Here is a 25,012-nt window from a genome sequence, read left to right on the forward strand (position 1 = left end):
AAATATTCTTTAAAAAAAATGGTATTAACGAATATGTCTTGTCACCCGTTTCTTCTTGTAATGAACAATATAAAAATTGCCCATCATTAATCTCCTCCTCCGCAGATCTTCATCGCATTTCTCAAGCTTCTGTAAGAAGATCGACAAAAAAACCTCCAGAGACATGCTTTTGGACACCACAATTCATTTCCAATCCCGTGTGCGGTCTTTCAACTTGAGAAAGAAAGTCTCATGTATCGACAAAACATTTTTTATTCTTTTTTTGGTCTGCCTATAATTCCTCCAGCTGAAAGTAAAAGTTTTCACGCAGCAGTTCTTTTTCTTCTCAAAACCAAAAAAACAACATTTAAACAAAAAAAGAAATGTTGGGAATCCAATTAAAAGCATTCTTTAGCATTTTTTCCATTTGTATATTTTTCTCTTGTCCAAATTATTTGGAATTTCTGTGATTTTTTTCTTTCTTTGCCAAGGTATAAATCCAATGTGATTAACATTGCTCTCAAAAATTTTTGCAAGCTTTTCTCTGTTTCACGAACACTTTTTTTTATAGCATCTCAATATTATTCTTAGTTGGAAAAATGACCAAAAAAAAATATTGATGGTAAATGTAACAAGATTAAAACATGAACTAAATTATGGCTGTTTTTTTTTTCTTGAGAGATAAAACTCCTCTTTCTTCTTACACGATTCCTTAGTTAATAGAAAATAAAGACTTTATACAGTTTTTTCTCATATTTCTTCTAAATAGTAATGCAAGACAAATCCTTGGAAATTCCACGGACAATCCGTGGAAACTCTACGGAGAATCCTATGGAAATACCATGGAAATGTCTTAGTAAACCCGTTATATTCTGTCTCTTCACTGACTCAATTTAATTTGAATGCCTTCAATAAAGCTAATAAATTTACACAGAAAAAAAGGAAAAACATAGTAAATTATGTACACTCACTTTGTTTTTTTTTTCTTCGCTTGCTTCTGCAAAAACACCAAAAAAAACACTAAAGCCATCAGGATGTGATATAAAATTTGCCAAAGTGAAGAAAAATCTTCAGCACTGAAAAGAATTTTTTTTTGCATTTTGTTGTGTTTCAGTATTTGCTATTTTCATCTCGGTAGATAGCCAAAATGTTGTCATCGAAGCCAACAGCTAAGCTCAGGCGATGCGGATGAAAAGCCAGGCACGTTGTTTGTCCAATTTTGGACGCCATAAAACCCTCATGACTCCGAATTGTGCCCAAAGTCTTCCCATCGAGACCATAAGTATTGATAAATTGGCTTCCACTGAAACACAAAATATTCTCTCCATCAGAACACGAACCTCTTTCCCTGGAAGAACATTTTTTCAAACAAGACCTTACCATGCTACAATGTCTCCCATTGAATGAATAGAAATCGCTGTGACATTCGAACCCGTGCACCAATTTTGGATTGATCTTTTCTGCCTGATATCGAAACATCGGATGTTCCCTTGGGCGCTGAAAATTAATATTTTCAAAAAAGAGACCTTAGAAAATTGCCTGTCAACATTTGAAGAATGGTCTTCAAGACTTCCGTAAGTAAATATTATGCAATAATGGACCAGTTGTTCTACTTTCGAGTTCAAAATATTCCTACATCATATCGTTCATTTGAGTATGTGTTGCTCGCAAGAATTATAGCGTTAGGATGAAAACACAGGTTCAGAATACAGGGAACCCTATAAACGATCTCTCGTTAAGTTTCAGAAGAAAAATCTGTGGAATTTATCCACGGGAGTCTTCCGCAGAGTTATATCATCTTTCTTTCGTGAAGAAAGCATGTCCTCTGTACAAATGCTAGCCCTAAACACTTATGATTGTGATGTTGGGCTTGAGGAGTAAGTGGAAGCCACATGACTCAAGATAAGCCCCCTCTTTCGTTCTCTAGGAAAGGAATTCCAAAGAATTGCTTACGAGATTTTCCAACTGATAGCGAAATAGAGCCCTACTGGTGGACTCCTTTCCCTATTCGCGGAAAATTCATATTTCCCGCCTCTCGGTCAAAGCAAGACCTTTTATTGGCGGTACAGTTCTGCTGCCCGCCGTGCGGGGGATTGGCTGAAAGGCGCCACTATCAGTCAGTCGGTAATATGGCCTGGAAAAGTTCGGATGGAGGGCACAGAACGGGTCGCTGCCGGGCAATTGACCGCGATAAGCCTTGGTCTCCCTGAGAAATCTTTCAAGGCAAAAGAAAAAATTCCGAAAATTGGGACTGACTGAACCAGGCACTCGGAGACACGAAGACCTGGCAGAAGATCCGGTCACTACGAGCGCCGCAAGATACCGGGCCACTACACGAACTTCAAAATTGGAAATCCGCGGTTAGATCGATAATGAAGGAGCAAGGACGGAACCTCCACGCGTATTTAGAGCTTTCAATGGAACTAAATCGGTTATCCTAAACAGTCTCCGGGGACTGACTGACTCTTCCACGACGAGGCTTAAATTGCCCTACATTTTTCACGTCAAACAAGTAGACATTACTCTTAAGGACACTGCCCGTATTACAACGGAATGCTTAAAAAGCACTCCGGTTAGGGACCTTCAGAGAACAAAGGACATTAGAGTACATGGGACCTTCGAGGACTGAAGCGTGGGATCGTTTGAATTTCCCCAACACTTGATATTATTTTGATAGTTTCAACTATTGTTTACTTTTTGTTTGTCAGTTGTCATTTCTAGTGCATTTCATTAGTTTTATTATGATACCACTCTCGTTAAAAAATATTGACTTTTGGTTGAGATATCTCAAGAAGATGGAGAGAATCCGACAACAGATTGTTGACATTTACCTACAAAATTTAAATGTGACTTACTGTGTTATCACACTTGCACATTAAAATTTTAATATGATTCACATTAATTGTCGCTGGTGAGAGTCCAAATGTGTGATTTGTGTGTTTCAATCATTTTATGTTCAAAATTTGATCTATTTGTTGATAAAAAGGTAGACTTGACCTGCAAAATTTGATATAAATTGATTTATACCATTAATGCGAAAAAATAATGAGATTTTCTCTTTAATTTTTTAATGTGAAAAATATTTATGCTTTAGGTAAATTTAAACTTATTTCTGCAGGCCAAGTCCACTTCTTTATCAATAAATAGAAAAACCCCAAATATTAAGTGACTCAAAGACACAAATAACATATTTGGACGCTCACAAGCGACAATTAATGTGAATCACATTAAAATTTTAATGTGCAAGTGTGATAACGCCGTTACATACGCGGAAATAGGAAAACTCACCGGAAAGTCGCGCTCAACAGTACGAAAGGTAGTATTACGATTCAAGGATACAAAGACGATTGTCCGAAAGCAAGCTGGTAGTAGGAAGCCTGAAATTCAAGACCGCGACATGGAGAAAAGGGTGCTGGGGTACTTTAAGAGGAACCCTTCTCTATCCCTCCGAGATGTGGCCAAAAAGACGGGTATTTCACACTACCTAGTTCATTAAATTAAGAAGAAGAATGTTTTAGTGACTTATAAAGCCCAACCTTTACCTCATCGTACAGATAAGCAGCGACCGTCCGCCGAAACAAGGTCCAGAAAGCTGAATGATCACCTTCTTAAAGGTTTTGAAAGATGTGTTTTAATGGACTACGAAACCATCGTGAAAGCCGACTTCCACCAATTGCCTGGACAACAATACTATACGGCAAAGACTCGCACAGGTGTACACAGCAAGTATCGATACAAGAACTACACCAAGTTCCCGAACAAATACTTGGTTTGGATGGCAATTTGCTCGTGTGGTCTTCGAAGTCAAGAATTTTTCGTGACCGTGATCATGAACAAAGAGATTTACATCGAAGAGTGTCTCAAGAAACGTCTTCTGCCGCTCTATCGAAGCCATGATGTTCCACCATTGTTTTGGCCAGATCTAGCATCAAGCCATTACGCTAAGGATACGTTTGCGTGGTTCAACGACAATAGAATCATTTATGTGCAGAAAGAGTTTAATCCGCCCAACACATCGGAACTGCGTCCTATTGAAAACTATTGGGGAATTTTGAAGGAGGATCTCAGGAAAAGGGATAAACCAGCCAAAAGTTTGCCTGATCTTAAGCAAAAATGAAAAAACGTCGTCAGAGCCCGTGGAGAAAGAGCTTGTCAAGAACCTGATAAGGGGAATTAAGAAGAAGGTGCGGGAGTTTGCTAACCCAGCCATTGGAATAAAGCAAAGAAATGGTTTAAAAGAATCACAATAAAATGACCTTTCCAAATCTGCATTAGGTTTTTTTTAATTTACCGCGACTAAGATTTGAGAGCCATTTTTCCATGGGGAAATTCTTTCGATTCCACGCTTTAGAGACGTTCGAGAACTAGGGACTTTTGAGTATTACTTGACCTTCGACAATTAAGGACCCTCGAGAACTAGGGACTTTCGAGAACCAGGGACCTTCAAGAAGTGAGGCGCTCGGAGCAAAAAAACTCTAAGTCGTATGCATTTCCCTATTAAAATAGCGTTTTTTTTTTGCTCTGAGCTCCTCAATTAAGGATCTTCGAGAACTAGGGATCTGCGAGATCTAGAGACCTTCGAGAACTATAGATCTTCAAGAACTAGGGACTTCTTTTGAGAACTAGGGAACTTCGAGAACTAGAGACCTTTGAGAATTACTGACCTTCGAAAATTAAGGAACCTCGAGAACTAGGGACTTTCGAGAACCAGGGACCTACAAGAATTAGGGATCTGCGAGAACTAGGGACCTTCGAGAATTAAGGACAATCGAGAACTAGGGACTTTCGAGAACCAGGGACCTTCAAAAATTGGATCTTCGAGAACTAGGGATCTGTGAGAACTAGGGATATGCGAGATCTAGAGACCTTCGAGAACTATAGAATCTTCAAGAACTAGGGACTTTTTTTGAGAACTAGGGACCTTCGAGAACTTGGGACCTTTGAGATCTAGGGACTTTCGAGAACCAGGGATCTACAAGAACTAGGAATCTGCAAGAAATAGGGACCTTCGACAACTAGAAACCTTCGAGAAGTAAGGACCTCCGAGAACTAGGCACTTTCGCGGATTAAGGATCCTTGAGAACTAGGGATTTTCTAAAACCAGGGATCATCAAGAATTGGGGACCTTCGAGAACTAAAGACCTTAAAGAATTACACTTATGCTAAGAAAAAAGCAAATACTTACCACCCGGAAATGAGATTTTCGCAGTCATCCCTGAGGCAGACACTGAGAATGGTATCCGTGTGTTCCATGTAGGTCATGAACCTGGCATCATTCGGTGAGCATCTCTTATCAAATAGCCTAACACTCCCATCCCCACAGCCAGCCGCAAAAATCCCATTGGGTGCACTGGACAGGATGTGCACAGCCGAATCTGCATCCGTTGGAATATCACAGAGCTTCAGCTCCCTTTCCGTGTCCCACAATCGCAGCACCTTAAAATCCCCTCCTGCCACCAGTGTCTGGCAATTCTGTTGCCACGTCATCACCAAACCCACGCCCCCACCCATCCGGGAGTGCTGCCCGGTAGTCGTGTTGTCCACCAGAAGCGGCCTCCAGGCACTCACCAACCTCGGTTCCTCTCCCTCTCCCGCCGGCGGCCGCCAAAGTCTCACACTGCCATCCTCGTAGCCCACCATCAGCAGCGACCTATCGTGTGCATTCACGAACTCGAGACTCGTGACACGCGTTGGGCGTGACTGCATGGTTATGCCCCCAAATGCCGGCTTGTGATTGCCCTCGGGTACATACGTAACTTTCGCCTGTGTTCGCCAATCTTGAGTTGCAACCCGATCTCTGTACGCAACAGCAATGTGAGTCTCGTACGGATGGAACTTGATTATCTTAGGCGTATTCGGCGTACGTCCGTGCCACATTTGAGTCTCGAGTCGCAGGAATGGTACTCGGCTCTGCTGTTCGTGTGCCTCGTGACGCAACCGAACGTTGCGCTTGAAACGACGCACACGCTCGAGATACTCGGGCGCATCGCGATCGTGAATGGCATCATCGTTCTCGGGTACATCAGTCCCAAGGGCAGTTCGTCGCGTAGGTCGTGAGAACTGACTCACGGCCCATGCGATGTAATTGGTAGTGACTATTGGAATTAGAGGACGATCCTCCTGTACAAATCCCCGAAAAAAAGCTCTATTAGCTTCTTGGAAACATCCTTGACTCTTCAACATTTCTTCAAGCAATTTTTCCAAAATTTCATGCAACTTTGGAAATTTTATGAAATTTTTGTGAAATTTTATGAAATTTTATGAAATTCCATGAAATTTTATGAAATTTTATGAAATTGCATGAAATTTTATGAAATTCCATAAAATTTTATGAAATTTTATAAAATTTTATAAAATTCCATGAAATTTTATGAAATTTTATGAAATTCCATGAAATTTTATGAAATTTTATGAAATGTTATGAAATGTTAGGAAATTTTATGAAATTTTATGAAATTTTATGAAATTTTATGAAATGTTATGAAATTTTATGAAATCTTATGAAATTTTATGAAATTTTATGAAATTTTATGAAATTTTATGAAATTTTATGAAATTCCATGAAATTTTTGTGAAATTCCATGAAATTTTATGAAATTCCATGAAATTTTATGAAATTTTATTCAAATGGACTTTCATGAACTGAAATATCACTAGAAAGAGACCTTACCTGTGAACTGGTTGATTCCCCATCCTCCGAAATCCGACTCTGCAGTATTCGTCCATTGCTGCAACTTCTGGCATGACTTGCTGGTGTCCTGAGATTTATCCGGGAATCCGGGGATGAAGCCGGTGGTGTGCCCTGAGCCTGGTGCTGGCCCGTTGACAGATACTGAGTGGCATTTGGCGTAGAAATGCCATTCGGTAGCTGCCGCGGTGACGATGTGTCCAGATAGTTGACACGGGTATTTGGACTCGGCGGAAGACTATAGCTAAACTTTTCCGATGCAGCCTCCTTAGCCTCACTCACAACCACAGCATTATTCTTGACAAAATTCAACACCTTTTGCGCCATTGTGGCCACAGTTGGATAGGGATCTCTGGCCAGATGATTGAAACTCTGCCACAACTTCATGTAGATCGAGCCAAAACCCACGAGACTAATTGTTCCAGATGAGGAATAATTGGGCATCGTGGAGACGCCCATTGACATGATGCTACTGGAGCTGGACACTCGCTTCATGTTGACATTCCGTTCAAGGCTGTGGGTCTGATGGAGTGTGGCAGAGGGCTCATGCAGATACACGCTGGTGAATTGCTTCTGGAACAGCAGCACCATCCACTGCAGAGCTGCCACGAGCTCCATCCTCACCAACGGTGACATGTCATTGGTGACCGTTGACAGAAGTGTCATTGCTATCGAACTGCCACACGAAAATTTCCAATAAAAATCTTCATTTTTGCAATTTTTCCAAAATTTTATTAAAATTTTTGAAAAACATGACATTCTGGAAGTCTCAATGACATTTTGGGAATCTCAATGACAATTTGGAAATTTCAATGAAATTTTGGAAATCTCAATGAAATTTTGGAAAACCACAATGAAATTTTGGAAATTTTAATGAAATCTCAATGAAATTTTGAAAATTTCACTGAAACTTTAGGCATTTCAAAGAAATTTTGAAAATCACATGGTAATTTTAAAAATTTCAATAAAATTTTGGGAATTTAAATGAAATTTTGGAAATAAAAATGAAATTTTGGAAATCAAAATGAATTTTTGGAAATTTTAATGAAGTTTTAATTAAATTTCAGTGAAATTGTGAAAATTTCACTGTAATTTTGGGCACTTCAACGAAATTTTGGAAATCACAATGAAATTTTGAAAATTTTAATGAAATCTCAATGAAATTTTGAAAATTTCACTGAAACTTTAGGCATTTCAAAGAAATTTTGAAAATCACATGGTAATTTTAAAAATTTCAATAAAATTTTGGGAATGTAAATGAAATTTTGGAAATACAAATGAAATTTTGGAAATCAAAATGAATTTTTGGAAATTTTAATGAAGTTTTAATTAAATTTCAGTGAAATTGTGAAAATTTCACTGTAATTTTGGGCACTTCAACGAAATTTTGAAAATCACAATGAAATTTTGGAAATTTTAATGAAATCTCAATGAAATTTTGAAAATTTCACTGAAACTTTGGACATTTCAAAGAAATTTTGGAAATCACAAGGAAGTTTTGGAAATTTCAATGAAATTTTGGAAGTTTCAATGAAATTTTAGAAATCTATGAAATTTTGGGAATCAAAATGAAATTTTGAAAATAAAAATGAAATTTTGGAAATCAAAATGAAATTTTGTAAATTTTAGTAAAGTTTTAATTAAATTTGAATGAAATTGTGAAAATTTCACTGAAATTTTGGGCACTTCAATGAAATTTTGGAAATCACAAGGAAGTTTTGGGAATTTCGATGAAATTTTGAAAATTTTAATGAAATCTCAATGAAATTTTGAAAATTTCACTGGATCTATGGGCATTTCAAAGAAATTTTGGAAATCACAAAGAAATTTTGAAAATTTCAATGAAATTTTGGGAATTTAAATGTAATTTTGGAAATGACAATGAAATTTTGGAAATGACAATGAAATTTTGGGAATTAAAATGAAATTTTGGAAATTTTAATGGTTTTAATTAAATTTCAATTAAATTGTGAAAATTTCATTGAAATTTTGGGAACTTCAATGAAATTTTGGAAATCACAATGAAATTTTGGAAAATCACAAGGAAATTTTGGAAATTTTAATGAAATCTCAATGAAATTTTGAAAATTTCACTAAAATTTTGGGCAATTCAATGAAATTTTGGAAATCACAATGCAATTTTGGAAATTTCAATGAAATTTTGGAAATTTAAATGAAATTTCACGAAGAAATGATTTTTGTAGAAAAACAAGAAATATGTAAAAGAAAGTAGTTTTTCACTTACTTGTCGATGTTATTGGCATGTTCCGACCTCTTTTTGACCGAACTGATGAACGTTCCCAGGGCAAAGACAGCAGCAGTCCTGACCTCGGGCACTGGATCCTCAAGCAGCGGCAAAAGTTTCTCATGGGCCAAATCTCGTACAGCAGGCCACCGAGCCGTTTCATAATCCTGCCACAGTTGCCCGAGGCAAATAGCCAGCCACTGACGCAGCGTCCAGTTCGGATCTGTGATCTGGAGTAAACTGGTGGATACCAACCAATCTTTCAGGGCACAACTCTGCCCCTGGGGATAATTGTGAACGATGCACGCCAGCACGAAGGCTGACTGCGTACGATACTCAGCCGGTATCGTTGGATCTTCGAGAACTGCCAGGAAGTACTTGTGACCCTGATCACGCACAAGGTCCACTTGACAAGTCTGTACGAGAGAGAGCACAAAAATCCCGTTTCAATTCTTCTGTCAGTCACTGTAGGCAATTAATCAACGCACTTTACTGCCACTTCACACTCAAAGCGCCTCATTGGAATTTCAAATCATCACAAATTGTATCACATTCATTCCAATCATTCTTTAGCAATTGCAACAAATTGTACACGGCAAATCATTCGAAGAAAAAGTGTGAGAAAAAAAGAAAATATAAATTCTAATTGAAAACTTTCCACAATTTGGGAAATATTCGTTAATATTCTCAAATTTTAAAATTCGGAAATTTTGAGGATAATCATGAAATTTTTGAACACTTTTCTTTCGAAAAATTTTCAGTTTTTCCGGAAATACCTTCCGAAAACAAAATTCGCATAAATTAGGTTTTGAAATTTTGAAAATATTTGTGAAACTTTAAATTTTACGTAGAAAATTCATGAAATCTTGAGAAATTTTTCATATTCCGTTAGAAAATTTTCTAAAAATGTCATATAGAATTTTCTTTGCCAAATGTGTTCAGATTAGGTTTTGAAATTTTTGAAATATTCGCGAAATTTTATGAAATTTTTAAATATCTTTTACAATTTATTTTTCTAGCAAATATTGGTGTGCTCCTTTGCTAAATATGTGCAAATTAGGTTTTGAAATTTTGGAAATATTCGTGAAACTTTAAATTTTATGTGAAAAATTCATGAAATCTTAAGAAATTTTTGTATATTCCATTAGAAAATTTTCTAAAACTTTCATAGAGAATTTTCTTTGCAAAATGTGTTCAGATTAGGTTTTGAAATTTTGGAAATATTCATGAAATTTTGTGAAATTTTTAAATATCTTTCACAAATAATTTTTCTATCAAATATTGGCGTGCTCCTTTGCTAATTATATACAAATTAGGTTTTGAAATTTAGGAAATATTCGTGAAACTTTAAATTTTATGTGAAAAATTCATGAAATCTTAAGAAATTTTTGTATATTCCATTAGAAAATTTTCTAAAACTTTCATAGAGAATTTTCTTTGCAAAATGTGTTCAGATTAGGTTTTGAAATTTTGGAAATATTCATGAAATTTTGTGAAATTTTTAAATATCTTTCACAAATAATTTTTCTATCAAATATTGGCGTGCTCCTTTGCTAATTATATACAAATTAGGTTTTGAAATTTAGGAAATATTCGTGAAACTTTAAATTTTATGTGAAAAATTCATGAAATCTTAAGAAATTTTTGTATATTCCATTAGAAAATTTTCTAAAACTTTCATAGAGAATTTTCTTTGCAAAATGTGTTCAGATTAGGTTTTGAAATTTTGGAAATATTCATGAAATTTTGTGAAATTTTTAAATATCTTTCACAAATAATTTTTCTATCAAATATTGGCGTGCTCCTTTGCTAATTATATACAAATTAGGTTTTGAAATTTAGGAAATATTCGTGAAACTTTGAATTTTATGTGAAAAAATCATGAAATATTGAGAAATTTTTGTATATACCGTTAGAAAATTTTCTAAAAATTTCATAAAGAATTTTCTTTGCTAAACGTGTTCAGATTAGGTTTTGAAATTTTAGAAATATTCGCGAAAATTTATGAAATTTTTAAATATCCTTTACAATTAATTTTTCTAGAAAATATTGCTGTACTCCTTTGTTAATATATGCAAATTAGATTTTGAAATTTTAGAAATATTCGTGAAACTTTGAATTTTATGTGGAAAAATCATGAATTATTGAGAAATTTTTGTATATTCAGTTACAACATTTTCTAAAACTTTCATAGAGAATTTTCTTTGCCAAATGTGTTCAGATTAGGTTTTGAAATTTTGGAAATATTCGCGAAATTTTATGAATTTTTTCAATATCTCTTACAATTTATTTTTCTAGAAAATATTGTTGTACTCCTTTGCTAAATATATACAAATTAGGTTTTGAAATTTTAGAAATATTCGTGAAACTTTTAATTTTATGTGGAAAAAATCATGAAATATTGAGAAATTTTTATATATTCCATTAGATAATTTTCTAAAAATTTCATAGAGAAATTTCTTTGCCAAATGTGTTCAGATTAGGTTTTGAAATTTTGGAAATATTCGAGAAATTTTATGAAATTTTACAATATCATACAATTCATTTTTCCAGATAATATTAGTATGCTTCTTTGCTAAATATGTACAAATTAGGTCTTGAAATATTGGAAATTTTGATCAATTTTCGGGAAATATTAAATTGGCGCTATTTTTTTTTCAATTTTCTCCTAAATCTATTAATAAAAAAAGAAACTTACACTGTCAACGGCGAGAATTTTGGTCCAGATGAACACAAGCAGTGGCCTCAGTTCCTTGGCCGAACTTTGGAGGAGCTTGAGGACGTAGGGGAAGATTCCGACACTGAGAGCGAGATTGACAGCCCAAGGGCCGAGATCCAGGAAACGACCCAGCAGCTCTAAGGCACGCAATCTGTGAACTTGCGACAGCAGCACTTGCAGGACTATTGGTAACTGTTCAGGTGGATTCCGTTCCTCTGATCCCCTGTCCAGCCACACCTGAAATGCCGTCAGTTGCTCCTCGAAGAAGGGCAAATGCCTAAATGGTTCACCTCGCTTGAGAATGTCCGGCAGTTGAGACAGAGCAAGATCCAAGGCTAGATCCCAGGCAGCCCACATAGGATGGCGAAATCCCTGGGGCAGGGGCGGATTGGAAATGGGAGTGCAATCGTACGATCTGAGAATCCGCTCAGCCAGGAGGAAATTCCGAAAGAGGCTGGCAACAAGTAAATCCTGCCGAAAGAGCTTCTGAAAGAGATCCCGTGGCAGAGTATTCCAAGCAATTGTATCCGTGATGGCAGTGAAGATCCAATTGAGCTCCCCAAGCATCGTTCGGCGATCATTGAGTTGCCCTGGAATCTTCTCAATGAGATCATAGCTAACATGGGGCACAAGCATCGAAGTTGGCTGCAGAGTAAACCATTTTAGGGCAACTTTGATGGGTGTCGTCAAGCAGGCTGTGAACAAGTCAGCCGGCAACGAAGGATTCATCGGAAGAATCTGATTGGCTGCACAGGCTGCCAATTGAATGCAATTTTTGTACGATGGCGTCTGCAACGGAGGAGCATTTCGCATTCCGGCCGTTTGAGCCTGCATCTGTTCCATCTCCCTTTCGTGTTGCTCAGCAAAGGTATTGAAAGAATTCACAATGATTCCCGCATTCGAGCAATCATAGACATAAATCGACGGGGCCCCCATCCAAGTTTGTAGATCGTAAATGGACAGCGGGATGTATTGCGTGTAGGTTCTGTTAAACACCCAAATCTCTCCATTGACCGTCGGCCTGGGCACTCCATGGCCATTGTAGTGGAACAGAACTCTCTCTTCCTTGGCATTCTTCCTCAGGGAAGTACAGAGTTTCTTCACATCCTCGACCGTCGGATCGAGGGATTGTTTGTACCTGGCTCGGGGTTGCCAGCGCTCATACTGCTTCTGCAGATTCGATCCAATCATCTCCAGAGCCTTCTGTGGACTCATGGATGACGGATCGATCCAGCACTCGAGGCGAGAACAGGGTTGAATCTTGATGACATCCGGAGGATCGACGCCGACATTGAGACAAAGCACCAATGCAACGCTCACTGTTTTCATCTGGAAGACATATTTTTCTTCATCAGAAACCATTAAGAGTCTCTTAAAAATAAGAGACTTCTCGAAATCACAGCTATTGCAATCAATTGATTTTGCTATTCTCAATCCTTGTGCAGAAAGCATAGAAAATCCAATTTAAACGATCGCAATATTGTATTTTATAATTATTTTTAAGACTTGCCGCTCAATTGAGATTAATAAATTAAGCATTAATTCTTCGAGAAGACGGTAAGAGATTTTTACTAGGGGTTTTTTGTGAAGATCATATTTATACCCCAAAAAAACAGTAGCCTTCTTTTTTATTGATTACGAGCTAATTGTGCAGTCTTAACTTCTTTATTGAACATTTTCACCTTAATTTTGAGAAGTCAAAACCTGGATTATTGGCTATAAAAGTTGTCCTAGAAATCACGCAAGATTTAAATTGAGCGGCATTTCTGATATAAAGATTCGCAACGAATAATAAAAATATTACGTGACAGTTTATAGATTAGGGTTATGAAAAATTCACCACTAAATGACAGACCAAAGCTTTTTTGTTCTTGAAAAAAATATTTAAAAAATAACACTGTGCAACTATTTTGAACTTTTTTTTTCGAACTATCGAACTGTTGAACTATTGAATTGTTCGAACTATTGAACTGTTCTATCGAACTAACTTACTCAAAGTACCCCCATCCCTTCTACAGTAGACTCTCTCTCAATCGGGCATTTGGTGCAAAATGTCAACCAAATTATCGAGAGATTTGGGCGTCAAAATCATTGTAAATTCCACAAAAAACGCTCAATTATAATGAATCATGATAAAATAAGAGGAACGACAGCGAATTTAAGCAAATTTGCTTCATAATTAAACGTGAAATTGTCAACAAAATTTGTCGCCCGATTGATAAAGAGCCGATTGAGTGAGAGTCTACTGTATCCCCTAAAAACATGTTTTTGACTTTGCAAAAAGTGGCCCTGAGGATTTCGTTTATTTTGGATATGTTTCGGAGGTAGTCCAGCTGAAAATTTCGTCCTTATGGTCTCTACACACTAGTAGAAATTTCTTTAAAAAATGCCTTTTTAAATAAAATTTTCTTTATCCTTGTAGGCAGAAATGTCAGAATTTAAAAAAAAAACCCAATTTTTGACGAAAATTGCTTCTAGTGTGTAGACACCATTAGACACCTATCACCGGAGAAATGGAAATCTTGAATTTCAACGTCAAAGATCAACAACCCTGGAGGGCCTAATTTTCAAACGGATTTGGTTAAATTTTGACTTTTCTGAAAGGTCTTGTAATTCTGAACCCGACTGCATCGGTCATAATCGGTGATAGATCGGGAAGGTAACGGTAATATCTCTGTTTTAAAAATACGGGTTTTCGCACTTTTTCAGTCTTTTGACCCATAAAAAAATTCAAACGGTAAGGGATATCAACTTCCGGTCTTCGATGACCCTACCTCAAATAACCGTATATCGAACACAACCTTTTATTTTTCCCCCCTTCCCTTTAATGCGTTCCCTATCCTCAAAATTTCTTTCAGAATTGTAAAAGGGATGACCCTATTATTGTGAATTTAATAAACTATATTATTGTTATTATTAAACTGTCAACACCCTCAGCCAGGTAATTTTTCTAGAGATTCCACAAAAATTCTCGTTGTTGAAATCGTCAGAGATTTTATAAATCCTAGAGAACGATAATGGAAATTGCACATAGAAATTCCTCTACAAATTTCATTGAAATTCCCTAGGAAGTTACCATGTTTTCCGAAAAAAAAATTCCACTTGAAACCCCTGTGATCTAGTTGGGAAATTTCCATTCTTTAGTAGGTAATTTCTCGAGAAATTCCACTCAAAATCCTATGATGTGTAATTTTGGAGACTTATGGAAGAAAATTCCTTTTCCGGGAGGATTTTTTTATAGGGTCTGTCATATTTCTCGTAAACAATTGCTCACACTAAAGTTTCAACAAAGCAATTTTAAATCAAATTATAATCAAAATTTAACAAATTTAACTGCTGGACAGTGCGAGGCGTCTGTTAAATTTACAGAGCCTCTTTTTGGTTGGACGTCCAGGAAATTCTTGGTAATTAGCGTTCCTCAACTGTTAGCCGGACATAAAGGAGGGATTAGCATAACCATCAAATATGCAAGTATACAGAGAAAACCCTCAACATTTGATTTTCTACATATTTTGTATGATATTTTGTCATTAATATCACTATGTCCAACTTTCCAAAAGTTTTAGTCCAACTTTCCAAAATTTTGTCCATCTTTTCAAAATGTGTTGTTTTTTAATTTGATGGAATATTCTAATTAATTGATTGAAAATTCTAAAAAAAAACTGTTAAGATTCTGTTAGAATATTTCACAAGTAATAATAATAAATAATAAAATAATAACAAATAATAAATATTTATTCAGCTTAAAAATGCATTTGAAATTGAACTTTTCTCAAGTGTCTCCCTTTCCACAATCCACCCTAGAATTCATTATTTATTAAATTTTTGAAGAAAATTTCATAATTTTAACCAATTTATTTTTACTGTCCAATTTTACCTTCAAAGTGTCAAAATTAGAAGCTGCCCAAGAGCACTTCCCCTAATTATATAAATGTTAAATTTTAGTTATGTTTTCTAAAATTCCTATAACTCTTTCCGGACCGCAGCATATGCTGCAAGCCAATTTCACAAATTTTTAATCAAAAATATCTAAGCTCAGGAAATAATTGAGGTCTTACAAAAAATATCTTAAATTTGGACATCCTTATAGTTTGTAATCATCCACAAGAATAGGATTTTTATCAGTTCTGAATAATTAAAAAACATTATTTTTCACAGAACATTCATATGCTACTTTGGGTACTCAGAGTCCCAAAAGAGACGAAAGAGATATAAAAGATTTTTTACCCTTTTAATTTTATTAGTTTCTCGATCCGTTAAGTTAGTTTTTTTTCTTAATCACCTGAGTAAACTAATTTCTGCAATAGTAGAAACATTCGCAATTCATCATCAGATAAACAGTTGTTTTCACCATTTATTTATTTTAATTTTTTTTTACTAATAGAAAGAATTAACATGAATATTTTTCTTTTTTTGGAAACTCTAAATGAGCCTGCCCCTTATGGCCTCTACACACTAGTAGAAATTTCTTTAAAAAATGTCTTTTTGAAGAAAATTTCCTCTATCCTTTTTTTTACAAAAATTGCTTCTAGTGTGTAGACAGCATTAACACTTCGAAGAACCCTAACTAAAAGTGTCACGGAAGGACCAAGTGGCAGCCGCTGCCACTTATCGGATTTTACATAATATTTTAATATTTTTACATATATTTTAACATTCGGAGCCTCAGTCAGTTCTTTTCTGGTGTCTGAATCAGAAATTTCACCTCCTTGGGTACTGTATCTAAAGATTTTTAACCATTCGATGTTTTCATTTTTATCAGAATCATGGCGTCAGGGAAAGTGGTCTGCCTTTGAATGCGGCAGCCTTTAAATATTTCAATTTTTCTCTTATTTTTCAAAGCAAAAATTCTACATATGAACAATAGTTAATACTATTAACTATTTTCTATTAATTTCGCTTAACCAAATGGATTTTGAGCTTTGGTAAATAAGAGAAAAATTGAATAATTCCCATAATTATTCATATTTCATACATATTTCCCAATTCAATATTTCCCATAATTCTTCTCAATAATTTGCAAAAACACTTTCAATTTGTTCTTTTAAGGCTTTTATACACTAACAATCAAGAAAATTACATCTGCGGAACGTCAAACTCCCATATAAAATGCCTATGGCAGCTACTGCCACTTGGTCCTTCCGAGTGCAGTTTTTTGTTTTTGCAATATATTTACATTAATATTTAATTTTTATTAAAAATTTTATAACGAAAAAATAGCCAGATAAATTCTGCACGCATTCAATCGGGTCTCCAGGCGAAATAATATATTCTTCACTATAAAGAATAAAATTGAAAATTAAATTGGCAGCGGCTGCCACTAGGGTCCTTCCAAGTGTTAAGCCGCAAAGGGCTTCGAAAGAGAAGCCCTTTGCGATCAAATTCTCATGAAGCATAAGCTTTTAGGGAAAAATATTATCCGTTAGATAATTTATATTTACAAATTAAAAAAAAATGAATTTTGCTAAATAAACTGTTTTAGAATATAAAAGAACAATAAAATATTTAGAAATCGTAAATAAAACGGTTATTGATTACATAACAAAGTGCGTTTGCTTTGGATGCAGCAAATATCTTAAGTTAAGAGGTTTCCCTTTCTCCGTTTTTCTTAAAATTCTTTACTGGATGCATTTTGGGATATTAAAAACCGTTTTATTTGTTTCGGCTGAGGATATTTGTAGTCCTGGAAGGACTTGGCAAATTGAAATGTCCTTCCCGGACAATTATTTGCCACCCTTGAGGAAACCACCCCCAATCCTCAAGGTTAGCAGTTTGTAGCCCTTCCCTGTCGACCTCCCACACGATGCAGCTTTTGATTGTGCTAGGAAAAAGTATCTTATCAACAGACTCACCCGCTCCTTCATCCGCCAGCACTGAGCTATGCACTCAATGCCCCGAATTGGCTGAGTGTGACGTTTTTTGCAGAAGCAGAGCGGCAATTTTGCGTCGTAATTCTCCTCCTTGGCCTCACTATTCTCCCCCACAAACTTCACTATCAACTCACTCATCTTTCCAGCGCACAGCAACACCCTTACTTTTTCCCACCAACCACACTGCTCCACAGTCTCCCTTTTTTTCTGCTTTTTTTCCGGGGAATCCTCTGCCAAAATAAATGCGGATGTTTGGGGTGTTAGAAAAAAATGTGACAAGGTGCAAAAATTTGCCATGTGATTGGCATTGATAAGGTATTTTTGGCCTCTTATTCATCCCCAAACTCACCTATCACACCCTCATGGCGTACCCTGGATCATGGGGTTGTACTTGCCAAGCAATTCACTAACTTTTTGGGACTTTTTCTTAGGGAAATTTGAGAAAAATCACAAGTAAAAATCCAAAGAGAACACTTTTCCAAAGCAAAAATCGCCATTGATGGCGCTTCAATCGAGATTTTGTTTTGACAGCGCTTCAGATAGTTGTCTCGCTCTTTCGCATGCATATTGGCAGAAATGAAAAGAGAAGGCGATAGGATTTTCGTTGAGTTTGTTCTATGACGTCATATCAGTTGTGAGTGTCAAGTGCAAAGTTCTGGGTGTTTTTATCGCATTTTTTCTGCATATTTAGACCCCCAATTGCGCGGAATTCCAACCAGGAAGGATTACTGATCATTCACTGAGCCATCCACAATGGCACTCAATGGCTTCCTGGAGTTTTTTCAGAAGGGCAAGGTGATTTTTCTGCCGCCTACTCATGCAGATCTTTTGTTTACCTTTCGGTTTTGCGTCTTTTCTCGGGCTTTCCGGGCACATTTTGAACATCTGGTGACCGTGAAATGTTGCGGTGGAGCAGACCTTTCGGCCAAAGAAGAGATTCACCCAAGGCACCATCAGATACTCCCTGCACAAACAAGCACAAGCCAGTCTCAGTTCAGGCATCAATTTGAGGTTAGTTAGTAGTTTTCCGCTTTTTTTGACCAGGAATTTCAGTGATTCCGGGAATTTTTTTTTCGGCCAGGCAAGTGGTACGACTTCCAGCCGGAGAAAATATGAATGACTGGCTGGCTGTCCATGTCGTGGACTTTTTCAATCGCATTAATTTGATTTATGGTACAGTTTCTGAGTTCTGCACAGTCAATTCTTGCTCCACAATGTCCGGTGGTCCAAGATATGAGTACCTGTGGGCAGATGGGCTCAACTACAGGAAGCCCACTGCCCTTCCAGCTCCCAAGTACATCGAATTGCTGATGGATTGGGTTGAATGTCAGATAAACAATGAGAATCTCTTTCCCGTCTCCACGGACGTTCCCTTCCCTCGTTCCTTTCCCACCCTCTGCCGGAAGATCCTCACACGTCTCTTCCGGGTGTTCGTCCATGTCTACATCCACCACTTTGATCGGATCGTGAGCATTGGGGCAGAAGCCCATGTGAACACCTGCTACAAACACTTCTACTACTTCGTCCAGGAATTCGAGCTGGTGTCACCCAAGGAACTCGAACCCCTGGCCGAGATGACCTCGCGAATCTGCAAGGACACGTAATGTTGTTGGACTTATGTTAACCGCAATTAATCTTACCGTTTTCTTGTGATTCCTCATGCACTAAAATTCTCGCAAGATAAAGTGCAATTAACCAGCCGGATTCTGGGAATACCCTTAGGGATATCCTCCCACTAAAGTGTCGCAGGTCTCCTCTATACCCACCACAATCCTCGGAAGTACTAAATACTCAGTGAATTTAGCAAAATTCCCTAGAATTTTGTCGTAAAACTTAAGAGCAAAATTAGCTTTACAGGTGGAAGGATTTAATGGAATTATGGTGCTTTTCCAAATAAAAATGAACATTTTTTTTTAGTACATCACTGTTCTAAAGTGCAAAACTGTCGAGAGAAGAAAATTCGATAACTCGGATGCACTTGCGTAAAGCAACACTAAAATAAAATGAACATGTTTTTTAGTACATGGACTGTTCTCAAATACTTCTGCATAAATTTTTCTTTATATTGGTTGCTTTTAGAACACAGCGAGAACTGAGCAAAACCGTCGAGACAGGAATCAACACGAAGAAAAATTAATAATGCAGAAGCTCTTGAGTACAGCAGTGCTAAAAATGAATGTTTTTTTTTAGTACATCACCGTTCCACAGTGCAAAACAGTCGAGACAAGAAACATCACCAAAAAAATTCGATAACTCCTAAGCACTTGCGTACAGCAACACTAAAAAAAATAAGCATATTTTTTAGTACATGACTGTTCTCAAGTACTTCTGTATAATCAACTTTTCTTTGGATTGGTTGCTTTTAGAACACGGGGAGAACTGAGCAAAACCGTCGAGACATGAATCAGCACAAAAAAGTCGATTATGCAGAAGCTCTTGAGTACAGCAGTGCTAAAAATGAATGGTTTTTTTAGTGCATGACTGTTCTAAAAAGCAAAACAGTCGAGACAAGAACAATCAGCAAGAAAATTCGATAACTCGAAAGCACTTGCGTACAACAACACTAAAAAAATTAACATGGTTTTTAGTACATGACTTTTCTCAAGTGCTTCTGCATAATCAACTTTTCTTTGGATTGGTTGCTTTCAGAACACGATGAGAACAGGGAAAAACCGTCGAGACAGGAATCAAAACGAAGAAAAGTCAATAATGTAGAAGCGCTTGAGTACAGCAGTGCTAAAATGAATGTTTTTTTAGTACATGACTGTTTTAAAGTGCAAAACAGTCAAGACAAGAAACATCACCAAGAAAATTCCATAACTCGGAAGCACTAGCAACACTATAAAAAATTAACATGTTTTTTAGTACATGACTGTTGTCAAGTACTTCTGCATAATCAACTTTCAGCAAAACCGTCGAGACAGGAATCAACACGAAGAAAAGTGAATAATGCAGAAGCACTTTACAACAGCCATATACTAAAAATGTTCATTTTAACTTGGAACAGCGCCATTAAGGGATATGATAAATTGTAGTAAATGTAAGAGACAATTTAGCCATAAAATTAACCAAAGTCTTAACTAGTTGTCGTTTAAATAATTGGTAATTGTTAGATTTATGTCGGGCATTAATGTATCCGTTTTCCTCTCCAAGCGATTGTGGTGACTAAAATTTTCCTTACAAGAAATTGAAAGAACAAATAATACCAGTATTTTTTGAGCATTTCTTTAAATAAGAACAAAACTTGAATTAGGGGAATGTGAGACAAAACGCAATGTCTTTTAAAGTGCTTTCATTATGCATCTTTTTAAAAATAAAAATATCTTATACTAGATATTTAGCATTTGTAGTACATGATGTACTAAGCGCCTCAGTGGATGATAAAATACTCACGAAATTTTGCTACAACCTTAGGAAAAAGTAAGGAATTTTAGAACAAAGAAAACCAATTACTACTAAACCAATTCGTGAAGTACTAAAAAAGAGTAGAAATGTGCTACTCAGAAACAAGTGTTACGGACTTTTTCTTTAGATCAAAAGAAGGAAGTACACTTTGCTGAGTACTAAAGTCAAGAACTGAAATTTTAGAACAAGATGAGGAAAGAGTGCTATAAAACAAAAGCAGAAAGTTTCTTAGAACGAAAAAAACTACCTCTAACAAAATGTTGCGGCGAGCAATAGAGGATAAATTTCATAAAGTACTAAAAAAATTAGAAGCCCAAATTTTCAAACGGGATTAAAAACGTCAATCTCTAGAACAAGATGGGAAATAACTTAGTAGAGTACTAAAAAACAAACACAAGTAGAACTAAATGTTTGTAAAGTTTTAGAACAGAAGGAGAGACTAAACTTCATGAAGTACTAAAAAAAACATTAATAGAAACAGCCTCCGAAACAAGTATTATACTTTTCTTTTAGAGCAACAGGACGATATATTTCGCTAAGTACTAAAGAAAATCAAGAGCCAAAATTTCTTCCCTTTCAACAAAATATTGTGGAGTTTTAGAACTAGAGGGATAAATTTCGTAACGTACTTAAAATAAAACCGGAGTAGAACGTTTTAATATGCGAATTAAATTTTTGCAAAGTTTTAAAACAGAATCTACTTCTAAAACAAGATGAACTACTTCTAAAACTAAATAAATGGCAGGGGTGTAATTCTCTGATTCAGGATAAAAAGTTACGAAACATTAAAAGAGTTCTATGGCAGAGATCTATTCTGCCTTCGGAAAAAAAATTGTACAGAGTATTAGAACAAGAGAAAAAGAAATAGTTCATCAAGTACTAAAAGAAGTCAAGAGCCGACATTTTCAATTCAGGATAAAAAAAAAAGTTGCGAAAATTATAAAATGGAAAGGGTATACGTTTGTAGAGTACCAAAAAATTACGATTGCAAATTTTCTATCTCTGGAAGAAAAATTTGCACAGCTTTAGAACAAAAGATAAACTATGCAGTACTAAACGAAATGAAATTCCGGAATTTTCTGATTGAGGATCAAAAAGTTGCGACATATTAAAACGAAGAAGCCATGTTTCGTAAAGTACTAAAAGATCAAGTAGTAAAATTGCACAGTTTTAGAACCAAGAGTAGAAATAAACTTCATGAAGTACTAAACGAAATCAAGAGCTGGAATTTTTTAACTCACGATCAAAAATGTTCAAAATATTAGAACAGAAATGCCATAAGTGTACTAGAGTACCAAAAAATCAAGATTAGAAAATATCTGCCGATGCAAAAAATACATATAAGAAGTTTTAGAACAAGGAAAAGATATAAACTCCATGCAGTATTAAACGAGAAGATGAAATTTTCTATCTCGCGAAATTTTAAATCGGGAATGGCATATTTAGTAAAGTACTAAAAAAACAAATGTCGAAATATTTCAACTCTTTAGAACAAATGAAAGATATAAAGTTTATGAGGTACAAAAACGAAGTTTAGAGCCGAAAAAAGACCAAGTTGCATTATTGCAGTTTCAGAAATAGGGAAAGATCAACTTCTAGAAGCAGTACTAAAAAAGAAATCAAGTGCATGGTTAAAATTTTCCTGCTTTGCAAGAGTTTTAGAACAATGGGAAATTGTACTAAACGAAGTCAAGAGCCAAAATCATTTATCACTAAATGAAGTCTAAATAAAATCTAGACGTCTAGAGCTAAAAGTATTGAGCAGTAGAAGAGAAAGTTGAAGAGTTTTAGAACAAGAGTTTGAACCTAGGAATATTATTGCACAGGTGTAACAACTAGAAGAAGGGATCAACTTTTAGAAGTGCTAAAAAAGAATTCAAATGGAAAAGTTTTCCAACTCCGCAGGAAAGTTAGAATTTTAGAATAAAGACAGGGCATGATCTTATAGAAGTACTAAAAAAAAGACAAAAGAATATTTAAGAAGAAAGTGAAAAATTAATAAAATTACAATTAGGCAAAAATTAATTTACGGTTCTGTAATAACATTTTAGAGATTTTAGACATCTGGGAAATATCAGACAGGCATTTATCTTCTAGGATTTGATCTATTTTTCATTCTGCCACCAGCGCCTCTGGTGGTAGTTTTAGAAACTTGACATGTTTGTGAGATATGTGAGACCATCAAAGACCTTTCATTTCTGCCCAAGATAAATAAAATCCGTTCAATGGAATCAGAACTACTTTCATTTTAGTTCCAAAAACAGAGAAAATTGCATTGCCTACTTCACGGGGTTCACGATATTTTTTGAATTGTCCACGTTCTCCAAAAATTCAACAAAAATATTTTAGAATAAAAAGAAGGTCTTTTGCACTTTTATAACCAGTAAAAATGTGAAAATGAAAACAATCTTCAGTATTAGTACTAAATTTTTAGCACTGCGACTTGCGACACCTTAGAGATTGGGACTTGCAAATTTTTGTAAGAGCAACAAAAGAGCTTTCAAGAGGTTGCAGTTTTACAGGAATTTTACCTTAAATGTTGTGAATTTGTCTATCAATTATTTAAAAAAAAAATCCTATTTATTAGATGGTTGTAAGAGCAGAATTGTGTCATAATCAAAAGCTAGTCTCAGGCAAAAAAGAAATTGTTGCAAATCTTTAAGAATCCGGGGATTATTTATTGTCTCAGTGAATCTCACAGAAATTGTCCAGAATCCGGGCGAAAGACATCACTTTTGTTTTGAGGTTGAGAGGAGTAAATAAAGATGAAATAAATGCGTTGTGGCTCAATCAAAGTTGAATCTCCTCATGCCGTCGAAGCGGAAGCCATAGGCAGCAGCATTCTTGGTGTCCACGAGTGCTGGATTGCGATACTTGAAGAAACTGCCGTGTCCATGGGGTGGACGTGATGATCCATTGGGGATTCCATTCTGTTCACGTGGATAGAAGGCTTCGAAGGTGCCTTCGGGGGGCAACACTGAACTGATCTCTTTGTCCGTGGGATCGTACGAGGATGCCAAATGGCAGGAGAGTACAAGGAGGATACAGAGTACCAACAAACGCAACATTTTCGCGAGTAATTCTTGCAGAAAACTGACACGAGATTTCGTTTGGAGGCAACTTTCACTCTCTTTGCTGGGGCTTCTGGTGGGGAGCAGACATTCGACGTCACGGATGACTCTTTCAATGTGAACTGGTGGTATTTGGGTAAGCAGGAGAGTTTGGTGACTCGGTGTCTTGTCAAGTTCATTGAAATGCTTTTGGAGAATTTATTCTCAGTTAAATCTGAATTTCTTCAGAGGAATGTTTTGGAACTAGACAGTTTTAGGATGTCGGGATCGGGAGTAATTAGATTTTAATGTTCATCAAATCAATAAAAATATCCGAAAATCATTGTAAATGCTTGGGCAAATTTTGAAAAAACTGAAAAACATGATTTTTTGGAATTGTTAATTATAGGGGATGTAAAATTATTCAAAAATCGGTACTTAACCGGTTCATTACCGATGAAGACCGATGCAGCCGGGTTCGAAATTTCAATACCTTTCCAAAAAATCCAAATTTAACCAAATCGATTGAAAAATTAGCCTTCCAAAGTCGTTGAAATATGACGTTTAATAAATTCAAAATGGCGGACTTTCCGGTCTTAGATATTGGACGAAATGTTCGCCTGGACTAACTCTAAAACATATCCGAAAATGATTGAAAAAGCTTGGGCAAATTTTGAGAAAAACCAAAAAACATATTTCGTAAAACGTATTTAGTTAAAAACACAAGCCCTAAAGCACTATATTCTATGGATCAAAAGAGTGCTATTGCGACGAAAAATGAAAAAAAGAAATCTTTATCCTGAACATTTTTTTAAGTACAGATCTGATTTTGTTGGTTCCTGTCATGACTCTTTGGTTTAGTACACGACGATGACTGGAAAAAATAGTTGAAACAGAAACCTACAAAAAAAAGTCGATAATGCAGAAGAACTTGAGAACAGGCATGTACTAAAAAAATATACAGGAGAAATATTTCCTCTTTTCATTTTTCATTAGAGAAATATTTCTCCTGAACATTTTTTTAGTACATGACTGCTCTCAAATGCTTATACATAA

The 25,012-nt window shown here is 35.9% G+C and overlaps 3 protein-coding genes across 3 annotated transcripts; 1 reads left to right on the top strand and 2 right to left on the bottom strand.

The window, feature by feature from the left end:
* Positions 1-389: 389 nt before the first annotated feature.
* Positions 390-18,022, bottom strand: LOC129800427 (regulatory-associated protein of mTOR). The gene is made up of 8 exons (XM_055844782.1): positions 17,851-18,022; positions 17,484-17,731; positions 11,611-12,960; positions 8,913-9,328; positions 6,650-7,343; positions 5,165-6,099; positions 1,360-1,476; positions 390-1,282 (listed from the first exon to the last, which is right to left on the bottom strand). The coding sequence occupies exons 2-8, from the start codon at positions 17,637-17,639 to the stop codon at positions 1,090-1,092; spliced, it is 3,861 nt and encodes a 1,286-aa protein (XP_055700757.1). The 5' UTR covers positions 17,640-17,731; positions 17,851-18,022; the 3' UTR covers positions 390-1,089.
* Positions 18,023-18,098: 76 nt separating this feature from the next.
* On the top strand, positions 18,099-23,696 carry LOC129800436 (MOB kinase activator-like 3). Its single transcript, XM_055844801.1, has 3 exons — positions 18,099-18,296; positions 18,418-18,512; positions 18,583-23,696. Exons 1-3 carry the CDS (start codon positions 18,255-18,257, stop codon positions 19,103-19,105), a joined length of 660 nt encoding a protein of 219 aa, XP_055700776.1. The 5' UTR covers positions 18,099-18,254; the 3' UTR covers positions 19,106-23,696.
* Positions 23,690-24,741, bottom strand: LOC129800443 (uncharacterized). The gene has a single exon (XM_055844809.1). It carries the CDS (start codon positions 23,972-23,974, stop codon positions 23,693-23,695), a length of 282 nt encoding a protein of 93 aa, XP_055700784.1. The 5' UTR covers positions 23,975-24,741; the 3' UTR covers positions 23,690-23,692.
* Between the last annotated feature and the right edge of the window lie 271 nt (positions 24,742-25,012).

This window comes from Phlebotomus papatasi, chromosome 2 (genome assembly GCF_024763615.1).
Source record: "Phlebotomus papatasi isolate M1 chromosome 2, Ppap_2.1, whole genome shotgun sequence".
NCBI classification, from domain to species: Eukaryota; Metazoa; Arthropoda; class Insecta; order Diptera; family Psychodidae; genus Phlebotomus; species Phlebotomus papatasi.

Bases quoted from the DNA above. Each gene is read 5' to 3' on its own strand.
- LOC129800427 (XM_055844782.1), bottom strand. From the start codon at position 17,639: ATGAGTGAGTTGATAGTGAAGTTTGTGGGGGAGAATAGTGAGGCCAAG. The intron at 12,961-17,483 runs GTGAGTCTGTTG...TATGTCTTCCAG, and splicing joins GCTGGCGGATGAAGGAGCGG to ATGAAAACAGTGAGCGTTGC. The intron at 7,344-8,912 runs GTAAGTGAAAAA...TTCGTGTGGCAG, and splicing joins CATGCCAATAACATCGACAA to TTCGATAGCAATGACACTTC.
- LOC129800436 (XM_055844801.1), top strand. From the start codon at position 18,255: ATGGCACTCAATGGCTTCCTGGAGTTTTTTCAGAAGGGCAAG. The intron at 18,297-18,417 runs GTGATTTTTCTG...GCGGTGGAGCAG, and splicing joins AGTTTTTTCAGAAGGGCAAG to ACCTTTCGGCCAAAGAAGAG. The intron at 18,513-18,582 runs GTTAGTTAGTAG...TTTTTCGGCCAG, and splicing joins AGTTCAGGCATCAATTTGAG to GCAAGTGGTACGACTTCCAG.
- LOC129800443 (XM_055844809.1), bottom strand. From the start codon at position 23,974: ATGTTGCGTTTGTTGGTACTCTGTATCCTCCTTGTACTCTCCTGCCAT.